Raw genomic sequence first — 15080 nt, 5'->3', positions numbered from 1 at the left:
TATTAGGCTGATGCAGTAGTTGGCTCCTCAAGTGAAAGCAATAAACTCCAGTGTTTAAAGAGTAAACTAATTCTAACCAGCAGAACCAACATATGATCTTGTCATTTTAATGTCTGCCACCTGGTTTCAACTTCTGGCTGCAGTAACAGTACAATCTAATTGAAAATTTTGGGAGGAGTGATAAAATGCATAAAAAATATTTTTTCGTATCACTATACTTGTAATTAGAATAGCAGAGCCAGGTAAGTGTGATGTGCAGACATTTTTTCCTCAAAATATTGGCCAAACATAAAATATTAATTTCTTATAAAAGGATTTGATTTCTTTCATAAAACCTTTAGAATTCTTAAGAACAACTGCAATTTGTAAGTTGCAGCTGTAGTTTTGGATTGAAATTTAGCTTTATATTTAAATAAAGCAAGAATATAAAAGAATCCAGCACTTTTAACTTTATTTTTTTAAAAAAACTAGTATTTGTTGCTAAGAAAGAACTTCAACAGGTGAATTAGATCCTGACAAAAGGGCTACCATTTCGCTAAATCTGTATGTGCTTTGAAACCCTCATCTAACAGTCTCAGGAATATACTTAATAAAGCATTGACAGTTCTTTTTTGAGAACATTTTCTGGATTCAACTAAAACAAATACCTTCTTGATGGCCTACCTGCAACTTTAAATATTAGGTTATCTTTTTGTTCTCCAAAACAGAAATTATTCTCTGCTCAACCACCTCCAGGATGGCTGATACAATACTCCAGATCAATACAAGACACAATTCAATACAGGTGTCCCCCACTTTTCAAACATTCGCATTACGAAACCTCACTGTTACGAAAGACCTACATTAGTACCCTGTTTTCGCTTTCAGAAGGTGTTTTTATTGTTACGAAAAAAAAATTCAGCGCGCAATAAAAAAATCAGCGTGCGAAAAAATCAGTGCGCGATAAAAGTCAGCGCGCCCCGAGCAGCCGCTCTCCCCCAGATTTGGAACTGCTTTGCTTTAACATGTACCTGTGAGCAGCCATTTGTAAGATGAGTTCTATGGTATCGGAAAAGCCTGAAGGAGCTCATAAGGGTGTTACACTTACGGTAAAACTAGACATAATTAAGTGTTTTGATCATGGTGAATGAAGTAAGGACAACGTGAGTTTGGCCTGTGGAAGTTGACGAACATGATGTTGAAGAGGTTTTGGCATCCCATCACCAAGAAATGACAGATGAAGAGCTGATGCAATTGGAAGAAAAAAGGATAACAATCGAAACTGAATGAGTAATGATAAAGTACGACTTTAATTTTGAAAGGGTACGTCGGCTTAGGGGATATTTGCAGGATGGTTTGAGTCCTTATTAAAGAACTGTGTGAGAGAAAAATGTGCGAGGCTCAGCAGTCAAGCAAGCCTTCCACATCAGCCACAGCAGATGACGAACCTCGATCTTCGACATCGAGGCGGGCAGTCATAGGAGAAGATGAGCTGCCTGCTCTAATGGAAACAGGTGATGAGATGACACCCCAGTGTCCCACCACCCCAACCCCCAGGCCACGGACAGATACCAATTCGCGGAGAATGCAAAGGTAGCGGGGAGGCACACAGCACATCTTTAAGAAAAAAGCCGAAATAAACATGCTAATTAATTAGGTGCCACCGACACGTAATTGTCAGCCCAGATCAGAGACGACACAATCGGAAATCAGCACTGATCTGGGCCGACAATTACGGGCGGCACCTAATTAATTAGCATGTTTGTTTCGGCTTTTTTCTTAAAGATGTGCTGTGTACCTCCCGGCTACCGCTGGACCCCTGCGTTCTTCGCGGCAACGTATCACTCAGCGGCCCAGAGGGTGGGGGCCACTGCACCACCCAAACTCTGATGACTCAGTCTCACACACCATCATCAGTGTGCTCGGCGCTGTCTTCCCAATTCCCGTAAGTGATACTACACTGTACATACATTATTTCTACTTTATATAGGCTGTGTATTTTTACGTGTTATTTGGTATGATTTGGCAGCTTCATAGCTTAAAGGTTACTGGAGAGCACTTGTGCGTGTTTCTGCCGAGAGCGCTTGCGTGAGATTTTCACTACGGAGAGCAGTGCAGTAATGAAAGTGGAAAAGTATTTCTACTTTATATAGGCTGTGTATTTATCATATCATTCCTGCTTTTACTATGTGTTACTGTTATTTTAGGTTTTATGTGTTGTTTGGCATGATTCGGTAGGTTATTTTTGGGTCTGCAAACGCTCACAAAATGTTCCCATATAAATAAATGGTAATTGCTTCTTCGCTTTACAACATTTCAGCTTACGAACCGTTTCATAGGAACACTCTACCTTCGGATGGCAGGGGAAACCTGTACTCCAGATGGAATATAACCATGGCTCTATCAAAATGAAATATCACAAGCTCACTTATGAATTTTTGCCTCTACAAATTAAAAAAAATTGATTTTCTTACGCTTTCTTGTGACACAGGAAGCCATTTAGCCTATCAAGTCAAAACCAGCTATCAGAGCAACTCTGCCAATTTCAACTCCCTGGCACACAAGATGCTGGAAGAACTCAGCAGGTTAGGCAGCATCTATGAAAATGAATAAACAGTCGATGTTTCAGGCTGAGACCCTTCTTCAGGACTCAAAAGGAAGGCGGAAGAAGCCAGAATAAAAAGGTGGGGAGGGCAAGGAGGATAGCTAAAAGGTGATAGGTGAAACAAGGTGGGTAGGAAAGCTGAAGGGCTGGAGAGGAAGAAATCTGATTGGAGAGGAAATTGGACCATTGGAGAAACGGAAGGAGGAGGGGACCCAGGGGGAAGCAATAGGCAGAGATGAGAAGCAAGGTGATGGGAAGATGGGATAAGCACAGATGTTTTGGAAAAGTAAAGATGTGATTGAGGGAAGCATCAATGATGCAGGAAGGGAAATCATTTTTTGAAGAAGGATGACGTCTCTGATATCTTGGCAAGGAAAACTACATCCTGGAAATAGTTGCGGCAGAGACAAAGGAACTGAGAAAAGGGGGAAAAAAAACATTTGTACAGGAGGCAGGGTGAGAAGTTGAATAGTCAAGCTAACTGTGGGAATTGGTAGGTTTATAAAAGATGTCAGTCAACATTTTATCTCCAGAAATGGAAACAACAAGATTGAGAAAAGGGAGGAAGGTGTCAGAAATGGACTGAATTTAAGGACAGAGTGGAAGTTCTAGGCAAAGTTGATGAAATTGACAAGCTCAACATGGGTGCATAAAGCAGCACAAATACAGTCATCAATGAAGTGGAGGAAGGGTTGGGGAGCATTACTGGGGAAGGCTTGGAACATGGACTGTTCTAAGTAGCCAACAAAATGGTATGTAGCTCTGTTGGCTACAAAGCCACTACATTGACAATTGCATTGGTGCTGAGCCATCATTTTCATCAGCTTTGTCTCACCTTCTCACTTTATTGATCAGTGTCAAAAAAGCCACTGTTATTCAGTATTATAAAACAAATAGGCTCTATATAATTGAGCCATTTAAGAGGTACGTGAATACACAAAAAAAAAGAATATGGAGCAGAAAGTATTAGGTATCATTAGCTTAATTAATTAGTTTGTACACCATGGGCCAAAAGGGCTGCTCCCATGCTGTACTGGACGATTTCGTGTTCTATGGGTTCCTCAGAATATTGATCTATAAATCCAGTTCATATATTCCAGGAATTCCCACAAGAAAATAAGAACAGAAATAGGGTACCATCATTTTAATATGATTATGACCAATCTTTTAGCTAAGTCCCAACTTATTTGTGCTAGATCTCCACAGCCCTCAAACCCCTGATCTTTCAATAACCTGTTTTTAAGAACTATAATGAAAGTCTCTACAATGCTAGAGATTCACCACTTTTGTATTGTTAGCACTTTGAATTAAATTCTACATGATTCCTGTGACATGTAAATCCATTTTCCACATTCATACCAAATCTTATCATAGTCATAGCCATACTTTATTGATCCCGGGGGAAATTGGTTTTCGTTGCACCATAAATAATAAATAGTAATAAAACCATAAATAGTTAAATAGTAATATGTAAATTATGCCAGGAAATAAGTCCAGGACCAGCCTATTGGCTCAGGGTGTCTGACCCTCCAAGGGAAGAGTTGTAAAGTTTGATGGCCACAGGCAGGAATGACTTCCTATGACGCTCTGTGCTGCATTTCGGTGGAATAAGTCTCTGGCTGAATGTACTCCTGTGCCCACGCAGTACATTATGTAGTGGATGAGAGACATTGTCCAAGATGGCATGCAACTTGGACAGCATCCTCTTTTCAGACACCACCGTCAGAGAGTCCAGTTCCATCCCCACAACATCTCTGGCCTTATGAATGAGTTTGTTGATTCTGTTGGTGTCTGCTACCCTCAGCCCGCTGCCCCAGCACACAACAGCAAACATGATAGCACTGGCCACCACAGACTCGTAGAACGTCCTCAGCATCATCCGACAGACGTTAAAGGACCTCAGTCTCTTCAGGAAATAGAGACGGCTCTGACCCTTCTTGTAGACAGCCTCAGTGTTCTTTGACCAGTCCAGTTTATTGTCAATTCATATTCCCAGGTATTTGTAATCTTCCACCATGTCCACACTGACCCCCTGCATGGAAACAGGGGTCACTGGTACCTTAGCTCTCCTCAGGTCTACCACCAGCTCCTTAGACTTTTTCACATTAAGCTGCAGATAATTCTGCTCACACCATGTGACAAAGTTTCCTACCGTTGCCCTGTACTCAGCCTCATCTCCCTTGCTGATGCATCCAACTATGGCAGAGTCATCCAAAAACTTCTGAAGGTGACAAGACTCTGTGCAGTAGTTGAAGTCCGAGATGTAAATGGTGAAGAGAAAGGTTTATATCATTAACTGCATCTCAGTGTGGTATGGCAATTGTCCCGTATCGGATCGCAAAGCACTCCAGCATGTGGTGAAAACTGCCCAGCAGATTATCGGCACCCAATTGCCCACCATTGAGAACATCTACCATAAACGCTGCCTGGGCAGGACAAAAAGCATTATCAAGGATGCACCTCACCCTAATCATGGACTTTTTACTCTCCTCCCATCCAGTAGGCACTACAGGAGCCTCCGCTCCCGCACCAGTAGGCACAGGAAGAGCTTCTTCCCTGAGGCTGTGACCCTACTGAACCTCACATCACAGTGCTAAGCAGTATTGCACCCATATTGTACTGTCTCAGTACTTTTATATTAGTGCGCTGTAGCACTTTTTATTCGCAGTTATTTTGTAAATAACACTATTCTTTTGCATTCCATTGGCCTTGTATCTGTACTCAGCACAATGACAATAAAGTTGAATCTAACCTAATTACTACTATTCAGAGGCCTATGAACAATTTGCACATGCTTTCTGTCCACTACTACTTCTTTCGGCTCCACTAGCCTGCTTTTCCTTTAATTGTCTATTTCTTTGGCTTTTTCATTTCCAAGTTCCAACTCCAGCTTAGTTGCTTTTTCTCTTGACTTTCCCCTCAGGTTCCCATCCTCATGGTTATCTTCTGAAAGGTGCACAGTGCCTAGATTTTTGCACTTAAATTTCCAGAAATAAACTTCAACCCACAACCTTCTAACTCAAAAACAAGATTCTACCAATTGCGATTGCCAGTATCTGCAGTTTTTTAAATTTTCTACAAAATGAACAACAGGCTCATTAACAGGCTGTCTCTAGGGCATGTTATGAAATTGATTACATGCAGCTCACCTAACTAAATATGAATGAAAATCTGATTACTTTTCTCACATAGTGTAACCTGACCTCCTTTACACCAGATCATTTTCCAAATGAACAACAGAATTTGTCCTTCTCGATTACTATAAAAGCGATTTCGAACAAAAATGCACACATTGCGCGAACCAGCTAGAAGGCCGAAGGCTGATGTCAGCATTCGGTAAATAAAAATTCGTCAGTTTTACACACTTCAGGCACTCTAGTTATATTAGAGATACAATTTAAACCTATGGAATCGGACTTGTGCACCTCACCGAGTGAGGTGTTTAAACGATGGGAGTTCAAAAGAATCGACAAATTCCGGGTCCACTCACCTCATAACCTTACAAAGACACGGAATGCTGGAGCCGGCTAACAAATACTGTTGGACAGGGTCCAAGGACGAGTGGGTACGGACAGGCACTCGGAATAGGGGCCGAAGCGCCGCTCCCGTCAGAAACATTCCTGCTACCTTGCAGGTCACCAGCAGCCGGTGCTCAGGCCGGACCGGGCCGGAGCAGAGCTCAGCAGCGTCGGCCGCCGGCCTTTTTAAATGTGGTTAGACACTACCTGCATTTCATTGGCGAGGCAGAGAAACGCGTCACGGAGTGCGAGTCCAGTCTCGTCACGTGACACGCACTTACCGCAAGATGGCGGCTGGGGGTGCAGCGAGCTAGCGGTACTATCTCTGTGAGTATCGTTCCCTCGCTGAATTCTGTAAAATTAAACCAGGTAGATTCCCACGGAGCCGGTACTTCTCAATTACAGCGAATCGTGAAAATGTTCACCGCTTTTTTAACGATAACCGTTATTACCCTACTGACCCAGAGCTGGGACGAGGGAGTAATTTAAATGGCTCAAATTTCGGCAGGTGAGGACTTGGTTTCCTCCAGGGTAGTAAGTTGCAAAAATCTCCTGAACTTAGTAATAGACGATGTCACAAACCTTGAATACATTCAGAGAAAGCTCGATCCTGGGAGGAGGGTTCTACTGAAGCACTTGAAACCTTAACAGGGATTCTCTACAGAGACTGAACTGCCATGTATTTAAAAACGCAAACACGAGGAATTCTGTAGATGCTGGAAAAGCAACACACATCAAAGTTGCTGGTGAACGCAGCAGGCCAGGCAGCATCTCTAGGAAGAGGTACAGTCGACGTTTCAGGCCGAGACCCTTCGTCAGGACTAACTGAAGGAAGAGTTAGTAAGAGATTTGAGGGGGGGAGGGGGAGATCCAAAATGATGGGAGAAGACAGGAGGGGGAGGGATGGAGCCAAGAGCTGGACAGGTGATTGGCAAAGGGTATATGAGAGGATCATGGGACAGGAGGCCCAGGGAGACTCCACTACCACTCTGCAACCCCGTCTCCCTCAGATCTCACTGTCAGCTCCTGGGTCCTCAGAGGCTTCATCTTCCTCTCACCCCAACCCTCCCCTCTCCACTGACACCCCTAGCCTCCCCCCCTCTGATCCCAGCTCTCATCCGTGCCCGGTCTTTACCATCTCCCCCGACCTTCAACTGTCGGAGGCAGAATGCTCTGTTCTCAGTAAGGGCCTCACCTTTCTCCCCTTCGCCCACACCTCAGCGAGTTCCGCGTTCGCCATGACGCGGAACTGTTCTTCCGCTGTCTCTGTGCCTACTTCTTTGGCAGGGACTCTTCCACCCCCACCGATGACCCCTTCTCCCGTCTTCAACCCTCCTCCTCTTCATGGACACCCCGCTCTGGTCTTCTGCCTGCTCTGGATCTCTTTATTACTACCTGCCGACGGGACATCAACCCTCTCGACTTCACCGCACCTTGTTCCCATTCCAACCTTACTCCTTCCGAACGCTCTGCTCTCCACTGCCTCCGCACTAATCCTAACCTTATTAAACCCGCCGATAAGGGGGGTGCTGTTGTAGTCTGGCGCACTAACCTCTGCCTTGCCGAGGCACAGCAACAACTCGCGGATACCTCCTCTTAATTTACCCCTCGATCGTGACCCCACCAAGGAGCATCAGGCCATTGTTTCCCACACCATCATCAACTTTATCCGCTCAGGGGATCTCCCATCCACTGCTACCAACCTTATAGTTCCCACACCTCGCACTTCCCGTTTCTACCTCCTACCCAAGATCCACAAACCTGTCTGTCCTGGCAGACCTATTATCTCAGCTTGCTCCTGCCCCACCGAACTCGTTTCTGCATACCTCGACACGGTTTTATCCCCCCTTGTTCAATCCCTTCCTACCTATGTTCGTGACACTTCTCACGCTCTTAAACTTATGGATGATTTTAAGTTCCCTGGCCCCCACCGCTTTATTTTCACCATCGATGTCCAGTCCTTATATACTTCCATCCCCCATTTGGAAGGTCTCAAAGCTCTCCGCTTCTTTTCGGATTCCAGACCTAATCAGTTCCCCTCTACCACCACTCTGCTCCGTCTAGCGGAATTAGTCCATACTCTTAATAATTTCTCCTTTGCCTCCTCCCACTTCCTCCAAACTAAAGGTGTAGCTATGGGCACCCGCATGGGTCCGAGCTATACCTGCTTTTTTGTTGGCTTTGTGGAACAATCTATGTTCCGAACCTATTCTAGTATCTGTTCCCCATTTTTCCTTCGCTACATCGACGACTGCATTGGCACTGCTTCCTGCACGCATGCTGAGCTCGTTGACTCCATTAACTTTGCCTCCAACTTTCACCTTGCCCTCAAGTTTACCTGGTCTATTTCCGACACCTCCCTCCCCTTTCAAGATCTTTCTGTTTCTGTCTCTGTCTCTGGAGAGAGCTTATCTAATGATGTCTACTATAAGCCTACTGACTCTCACAGCTATCTGGACTATTCCTCTTCTCACCCTGTCTCTTGCAAAAATGCCATCCCCTTTTCGCAATTCCTCCGTCTCCGCCACATCTGCTCTCAAGATGAGGCTTTTCATTCCAGGACGAGGGAGATGTCCTTTTTTAAAGAAAGGGGCTTCCCTTCCTCCACCATCAACTCTGCTCTCAAACGCATCTCCCCTATTTCACGCACATCTGCTCTCACTCTATCCTCCCGCCATCCCACTAGGAATAGGGTTCCCCTGGTCCTCACCTACCACCCCACCAGCCTCCGGGTTCAACATATTCTCTGTAACTTCCGCCACCTCCAACGGGATCCCACCACTAAGCACATCTTTCCCTCCCGCCCTCTCTCTGCTTATCTTGTTTGCATCGGGAATAGTAATCTTGTGTCTTGGACCATTCAGGAGAAGAATGGCTGTGACTGAGCATTTTATTGTGTCATTGTGCTTCATGAGGACTGCTGATCAGATGGATAAATCCACTATCTTTAGCTATTGTGCCATCCAGGTTGCCCAAAGGATGGACTTTTTAAATTGTGGTTCCAAAATTCCAGTGGGATCAAGATCCGAGGCAAGAAGAATTCCTCAAAGGAGGCTCAAACTTGGGTCCAAACCTATTGTAGGAGGACATTGCATTAAGTGCAGTGATACTGTGAACTGTAATAGGCTGAACAAGTGACTCTTCCACTCCATCCAATGCACTCTATAATTCTGTAATCCTTTCCCTCATAATCTGCCTCTTTTCTTTCCCACCCTGACCCCCAATTCTGACCTCATGAACTCCACAAATTTAACAGGTGTCTTTAGACTTAAGCATTTTAAACCTCTCTGGCTCTACCTCTCTTTTCTCCTTTCAATAGCTCCTTAAAACTGCCTCTGAACAAACTTATTTTCATTTCACTCAGTATCTTGTTACCTTTCTTGCAGTTAATTTTTGTTTGACAGGTCTCTTGGGAGAGTGTTTTATCACTACAATTCGTGTTATATAACTGAAGTGCTCCCAGGCCACCCTGAGCTATTTGTTCATTATGTTTTTATAAAGCTTCAGTAGAACATTTGCTAAATTTAAGAAGGTACATGAATCAGCAAAGCTTTTCGAAGACCCAAGAGCAAGCCTAAATGCTAGAATGATGATTAATGTCAATAATAAAACCTTCTAGTTCCTGTAAATATTGCAGCACAGAAACCAGCAAATCAGTCTATGATTTATGTTGATGTTTACCTTCCAAACTGTTCTGATACACATGATTTTCATATGTTAACCAATCTTCCATAGCCAATCTAATCTTGAATATTAATTTATTTTCTGTCCCATTGTACCTGTTCTGTTATCCTTAAAAAAATAATTTAAATTGCCTTTTGTTTCAAATTTCTTTGATTTAAACTTTATTGCTGCCTGCTTATTCTGGTATTAAAATAAAATAGATATACATGTTTATAAAATATAAATGACTTTCTGTTATGCTGTTAATTTTGTGAGATAGCTATCTAACTACTTTGCGCAAATTAATTCACACCATTGCTTTAAAATTAATGTATTATTCTAACAGAAGGTTTGTTCCAGATTTTTTTCATGCTTTCATTGAAGAAGAATTTCCTGATATCAGTCTTTAAATGATATTTTACTGTTTTAGAACCCCTGGTTCTTTTGCACGTTAAAGAAACATTACTCATGGAGGCACATAGCACAAAGACTAAATTTTTGTTTGAGTCTAACTTTATCCAGTTTAGACTAATTAATTTATAATTCAAGGAATGAAGTCACTGAAATTGCTTAATGGAGACACAAGACACTCCATATGCTGGGATCCGAAGCAATGACAATCTGATGGGGAAACACAGCAGTCAAACACCACCTATGGGAGCAAAGGGATTGCTGATGTTTCAGGTCGAAATCCTACATCAGGGCTAATTTTAATAATTTAAAATGTTATAGAATATCTATATTTCTGTTCCAATGATCTACCCATCTGGTAGTGTGAGATAAACAGGTCTATGAGAACACTACAGACATCCCACCTCTCCCGGAAGTTCCGGGAATTTCCTGCATATTAATAGTGGCTCCCTGATGCCCGCAAATTGTATACAATATCACGGAAATCAATCTTTTTGAGAGCGAGAGAGAGAGAGCGCAAGAGCAAGAAAGCAAGTGCGAGAGAGCGACCACGAGAGAGAGAGAGAGAGAGAAAGCAAGTGCGAGAGAGCGCGCGCGAGTGAGAGCGACCACGAGAGAGAGCATGAGAGAGAGAAAACAAGTGCGAGAAAGCGTGTGAGAGAGAGAGCAAGAGTGAGAGAGCAAGCGCGAATGAGAGCGACCACGAGAGAGAATGAGAAAGCAAGCGCGAGAGAGCGAGAGAGTCCCAAAAGAAGTCAGTGGCAGAGTGTTCCAAAAAAAGAAAATATAAAACGTACGTCACCCCAGACTACACTAAAGTGTACCCCTGCCTAATAGGGGTCAAAAATAATGACAGTGTTACTCGCTGCACTGTTTGCAATAGTGACATTTCTATTGCCTGTGGTGGGTTAAGACTGTACAAGAGAGGTGAGTTTAACAGGTGTCATTTGTTCATTAGCATAGCTAACGTTATTTAAACTAACTGGCTAGCTGCTAAGGAGCTACTCTATTGCAGACATCCCACCTCTCCTGGAAGTCTCCCACAAATTGATGGTGCTACCTCCCTGAAATGAGTTTTTGCAGTGTGGGATGTCTGACACTATGTTCACTAATATGTTCCCTTTCAAATCCTATACCATCTTGACTTGGAAGTATGTGTTGGGATAAATTCATGATCTAATGACAACATAGAAGGAAGGAGTCCTCAGTCCAGTCCACAATCCAGTTACTCCCACTTCTCAGTCCCTCTCTCCATAATCGTGCAAATTCTTTCCCTTCAGGTACTTATCCACCTTCTTTTTGAACCTGTCTCCACTATAAGTTGAGCGAGATAGGGCTTTTCTCTTTGGAGAGGAGGATGAGAGGTGAATTGATTAAAGGTGTACAAGATAAAAGGCATAGATCAAATGGATAGCCAGAGACTTTTTTCCCAGTGAAGAAATGGCTAATGCAAAAGGGAATAACTTTATGGTGTTGGGAGAAATGGATAAGTGGGTTGTCAGAGGCAATTTGTTTTTTTTTTGCACAGACTGATGGGTGCATGGAACGCATTGCCAGGGGTGGTGATAAAGGCAGATACATTTGGGACATTTAAGAAACTCTTAGATAGGTATGTGGATGACTGAATAATGGAGTGTCATGTGGGAAGGTAGTGTTAGATTGATCTTGGAGTAGGTTAAAGGGTCAGCACAATATTTTGGGCCTTAGGGCCTATACTATGCTGTACTTTTCTATGTTCTATTCCAGACCCTAGGAATTTGCAGCATAGGAAGATTTTGGATGTTTTGCCAATTGCCTTCATTCCATCACTCCTTGTTCTTCATCCTTCCACCAGTGAGAGCATTTTTCAATTATTTTAACCTTATGAGGGTACTGGGAAAAAGGCTAGTTTGATCTGGATTATGCAGTGAGGAAGGATTAATTGACAATGGTGTTGTCAAGGGGCCTTTGAAGGAAGAGTGGCCAGAATAAGATGAAAGTAACAATGAGGTTATAAGTGATATAGTTCAATGCTGCAGTCCCAAACCTAAATACATTGGCAGGAGTAGAGTTGACTATGATTGAGTGAGAGAAAACATTGAACAATATGATAGTGGTCAAAATCAAAGTCAAGTTTATTGTCATATGGGTAAGTACATGTACGCGAGTTGCAATGAGAAACAGCATTGCGGGCACATCGCTTCACATCAGCACCAGTAACAAGAAAAACACATAAATTAAACAAATTGTACACATTTTTACAAGAAAACATAATTAGGACAAAATAAAACAAAGTTAATTTTAGTGCCAAGTGATAAGGTGATCATAGTGTTACCAAACTGCAGTGATTGGGGTTGTACCAATTGGTTCAAGAGCCAAATGACTGAAGGAAAGTAGTTGTTCTTGTTCATGGTGGTGTGGAATGTGGGACTTCTCTACCCCTGCCTGATGGTAGCTATAAACAGAAGGGATGGCCAGAATCGAGGGGACATTTGGCGATGGTCAAGCAATGCTTGACATTAAAGAAATAATATATTTGGGGAAAGTATTGGATGAATTCCAAGGAAGAAGAATATCACATTGCCAAATCTGCTACTCTGCATCTTAATTTAAAAAGGCACACAATATTAGAAAAAATCAAAGATAGACAAATTGAAAGAATTATCAGTCAAAAATAATACTAGAGAGGTTGGTGTGCTTGAAAGTTGATAATCCAAGGATTTTTTGGATTTCCAGCATCTGCAGATTTTCTCTCATTTGTAAACCAAAGATTTGATGATTGACTTACACTGCAGTTTTGAAAGAGGTAACTTTGGAAATAGTGTGGTAATGGTTAGTGTGTTAAAACTAGATTTGCTGTAATGATTTGTCATGTGACTAAGGTTTTGTCATATAACAAGATGTTTGATCATGTGGATAAAAGAAGATTTTATACTGGTGGCAAGTCCTTCACTTTTCAGTTAGGATTGTGAATGGTACCAAGTGTTATACAGAGAAGATGCTTGTCCATTCACTGTTGTTAGGAATCCAGAACAAACAAAGGAACATAAGAATACTCTTTTGCTTGAGAAATGTTTGTTTCTTAAATCAATTGAGTGGACTTTTTTTTAAAACCATGGTCATGAGTGGTATTATTTTAACCATTTCTACCTCCATGCATTTGCCATCACTGAGGACCTCTGCAGTTATGAGTAATGACAATTGTGTTTATTTTAATAAGGCAAACTTTTCAACATGTTACTAATTGTTTATTAAAACAATTTTCTCATATTGATTGGATCAGAATTATATTGTAATAAACCAGCGCTTTGTGACAGACACTTGTCCATTTGAACAGTGCCTTTGATTCCCGGATGTCTTAATAACAGTTCACTTTGCTCCCAGATTTTATTTCACCTTTAAGTTGTGTTGTTGTTGATACACTGCCTAATGCGTTATGATTAAACTATTCTCCATCCCCAAAGGCATTTCCCTCAATGTTTTTGGTAGGTACTTGATACCAAATTTGGACAACTAAATGTATATGTTACACAATTTAACTTGTTGGTTAGATTGTATTTTTACCTAGACTGCACTGGGTTATCAGATATTCCTAGGATTTTTTAATTCTGATTTATTTAGCTTGAGCCATTGACCATTTCAGTGTTTGCTTTCTTATTTCAGTTTGAAACAGACTGTATTTAATACAATGGGAAAAATAGGACAACTTGACTGGAATGCTGTTGAAATTTATTTTTTCTTATTTAATCATTAAAGTACACAGTGCTGTTCAACAAAATTTAAACATATAAAAAGTAAAAATACACAATAAATGGATCCTGCTTTTGCTATTTATTAGTTTAGTTTCTGCTGTAGTAATCACAGTTACAGGTAGAGTTTAGAGAGATCAGTTATGCCACAAAATTGTTTTTAATCATCATTTCCAGCTCCGTTGGAAATAATGGCATAGAAATATTTAAAGTTTCCTCTCCTATTATGAGGATTTCCGTCGGTGCAAAAAACTTACAAGGCACAATTTGTGGTCAGTAGTCTAGGTTCTGCACATCCTTGAAATGCTTCACAACTCCTGACCAGACAGGAGGATATGAACTGCAGCCATCACATAATAGGTGTCAGGAGTGATCGCTCATCTCTCATTTATGACTGACAGTTGCTCAAATCGCCACAATTGTTGAGTGGCAGACTTGTTGCATGGTCTCAGAAACAAGTCTTGGCTTGTAGCATTCCTTATTGCCTCGATGCACCTCCCAGAAAAGACGTGGATAATTTCTCCACTCTACAAAGTAAAATCAGAATATCCACTTAGATCCTTGTTGCACAAGAAGCACATAATCCTGGTAAGTAATGAGTAGGAAAGCCAAAAATCTGATCAAAATTACACTCGTTCTCTCCTTAATTCTCAACAGCACCTCTCAGAGTCTAACCCTATGTCCCAGTTGTGAGAGGTGGAAATGGGTAAAGCTAGCCAAGAGGGCCCTGGTGAAGCTATATGGGCCAATCCCTCTACACTGGATACAACGGAATACAGAAACGTTGATGAACTCCAACCATACCATCGACTTTGTGAGAAGAGGCTCATCAACGAGTGAGCACATGATGCAAACAATGGGGACACTACACTCCTGTTCCACCCTTGAGAAACTGGCTCAGAACAGAGGATGATGGAGACGGGAGGTCACTGATGGCCTATGCTCTACTGGGAGCTAAGGGCCCAAGAATAAAAAGAATCCTCAACAGCAGTCATTTAAGTTTAATTTAATTCACAGATTCTTTTTCTCTCTCAACACTCCCTGGAGATAAACTTCAAAAGAGCAAATTTTTAAAAAAATTTATTTTGCTGGGCTATTTCCCTTTTGAATTATTTTTCTAATTTTAAGCAGTTTGCTTTAATAAAAAAAAAACACTGGACATAGCCCTGAATGCAG

At 41.9% G+C, this 15080-nt stretch overlaps 2 protein-coding genes across 4 annotated transcripts in view; both read right to left on the bottom strand.

The window, feature by feature from the left end:
- Positions 1-6331, bottom strand: part of oxnad1 (oxidoreductase NAD-binding domain containing 1) — a 38527-nt gene extending 32196 nt beyond the window's left edge. Inside the window, exon 1 of one of the 3 annotated variants that reach the window (XM_072253647.1) lies at positions 6075-6331. In XM_072253647.1, coding sequence (XP_072109748.1) covers positions 6075-6202 — 128 coding nt within the window. In that variant the 5' untranslated portion in view covers positions 6203-6331. The remainder of the gene's footprint in view (positions 1-6074) is intronic. The other 2 variants (XM_072253646.1, XM_072253645.1) reach the window with 2 other exon arrangements.
- Positions 6332-12307: 5976 nt separating this feature from the next.
- Positions 12308-15080, bottom strand: part of LOC140195405 (polypeptide N-acetylgalactosaminyltransferase 15-like) — a 66193-nt gene continuing 63420 nt past the window's right edge. The window contains exon 10 of the mRNA XM_072253641.1: positions 12308-14431. Within this exon, the coding sequence (XP_072109742.1) occupies positions 14282-14431 (150 nt within the window). The 3' untranslated portion in view covers positions 12308-14281. The remainder of the gene's footprint in view (positions 14432-15080) is intronic.

Source organism: Mobula birostris, chromosome 3 (assembly GCF_030028105.1).
Source record: "Mobula birostris isolate sMobBir1 chromosome 3, sMobBir1.hap1, whole genome shotgun sequence".
Lineage (NCBI taxonomy): Eukaryota > Metazoa > Chordata > Chondrichthyes > Myliobatiformes > Myliobatidae > Mobula > Mobula birostris.
The sequence above is the reverse complement of the archived record's forward strand: the minus strand, read 5'-3'. Positions and strand labels throughout refer to the sequence as shown.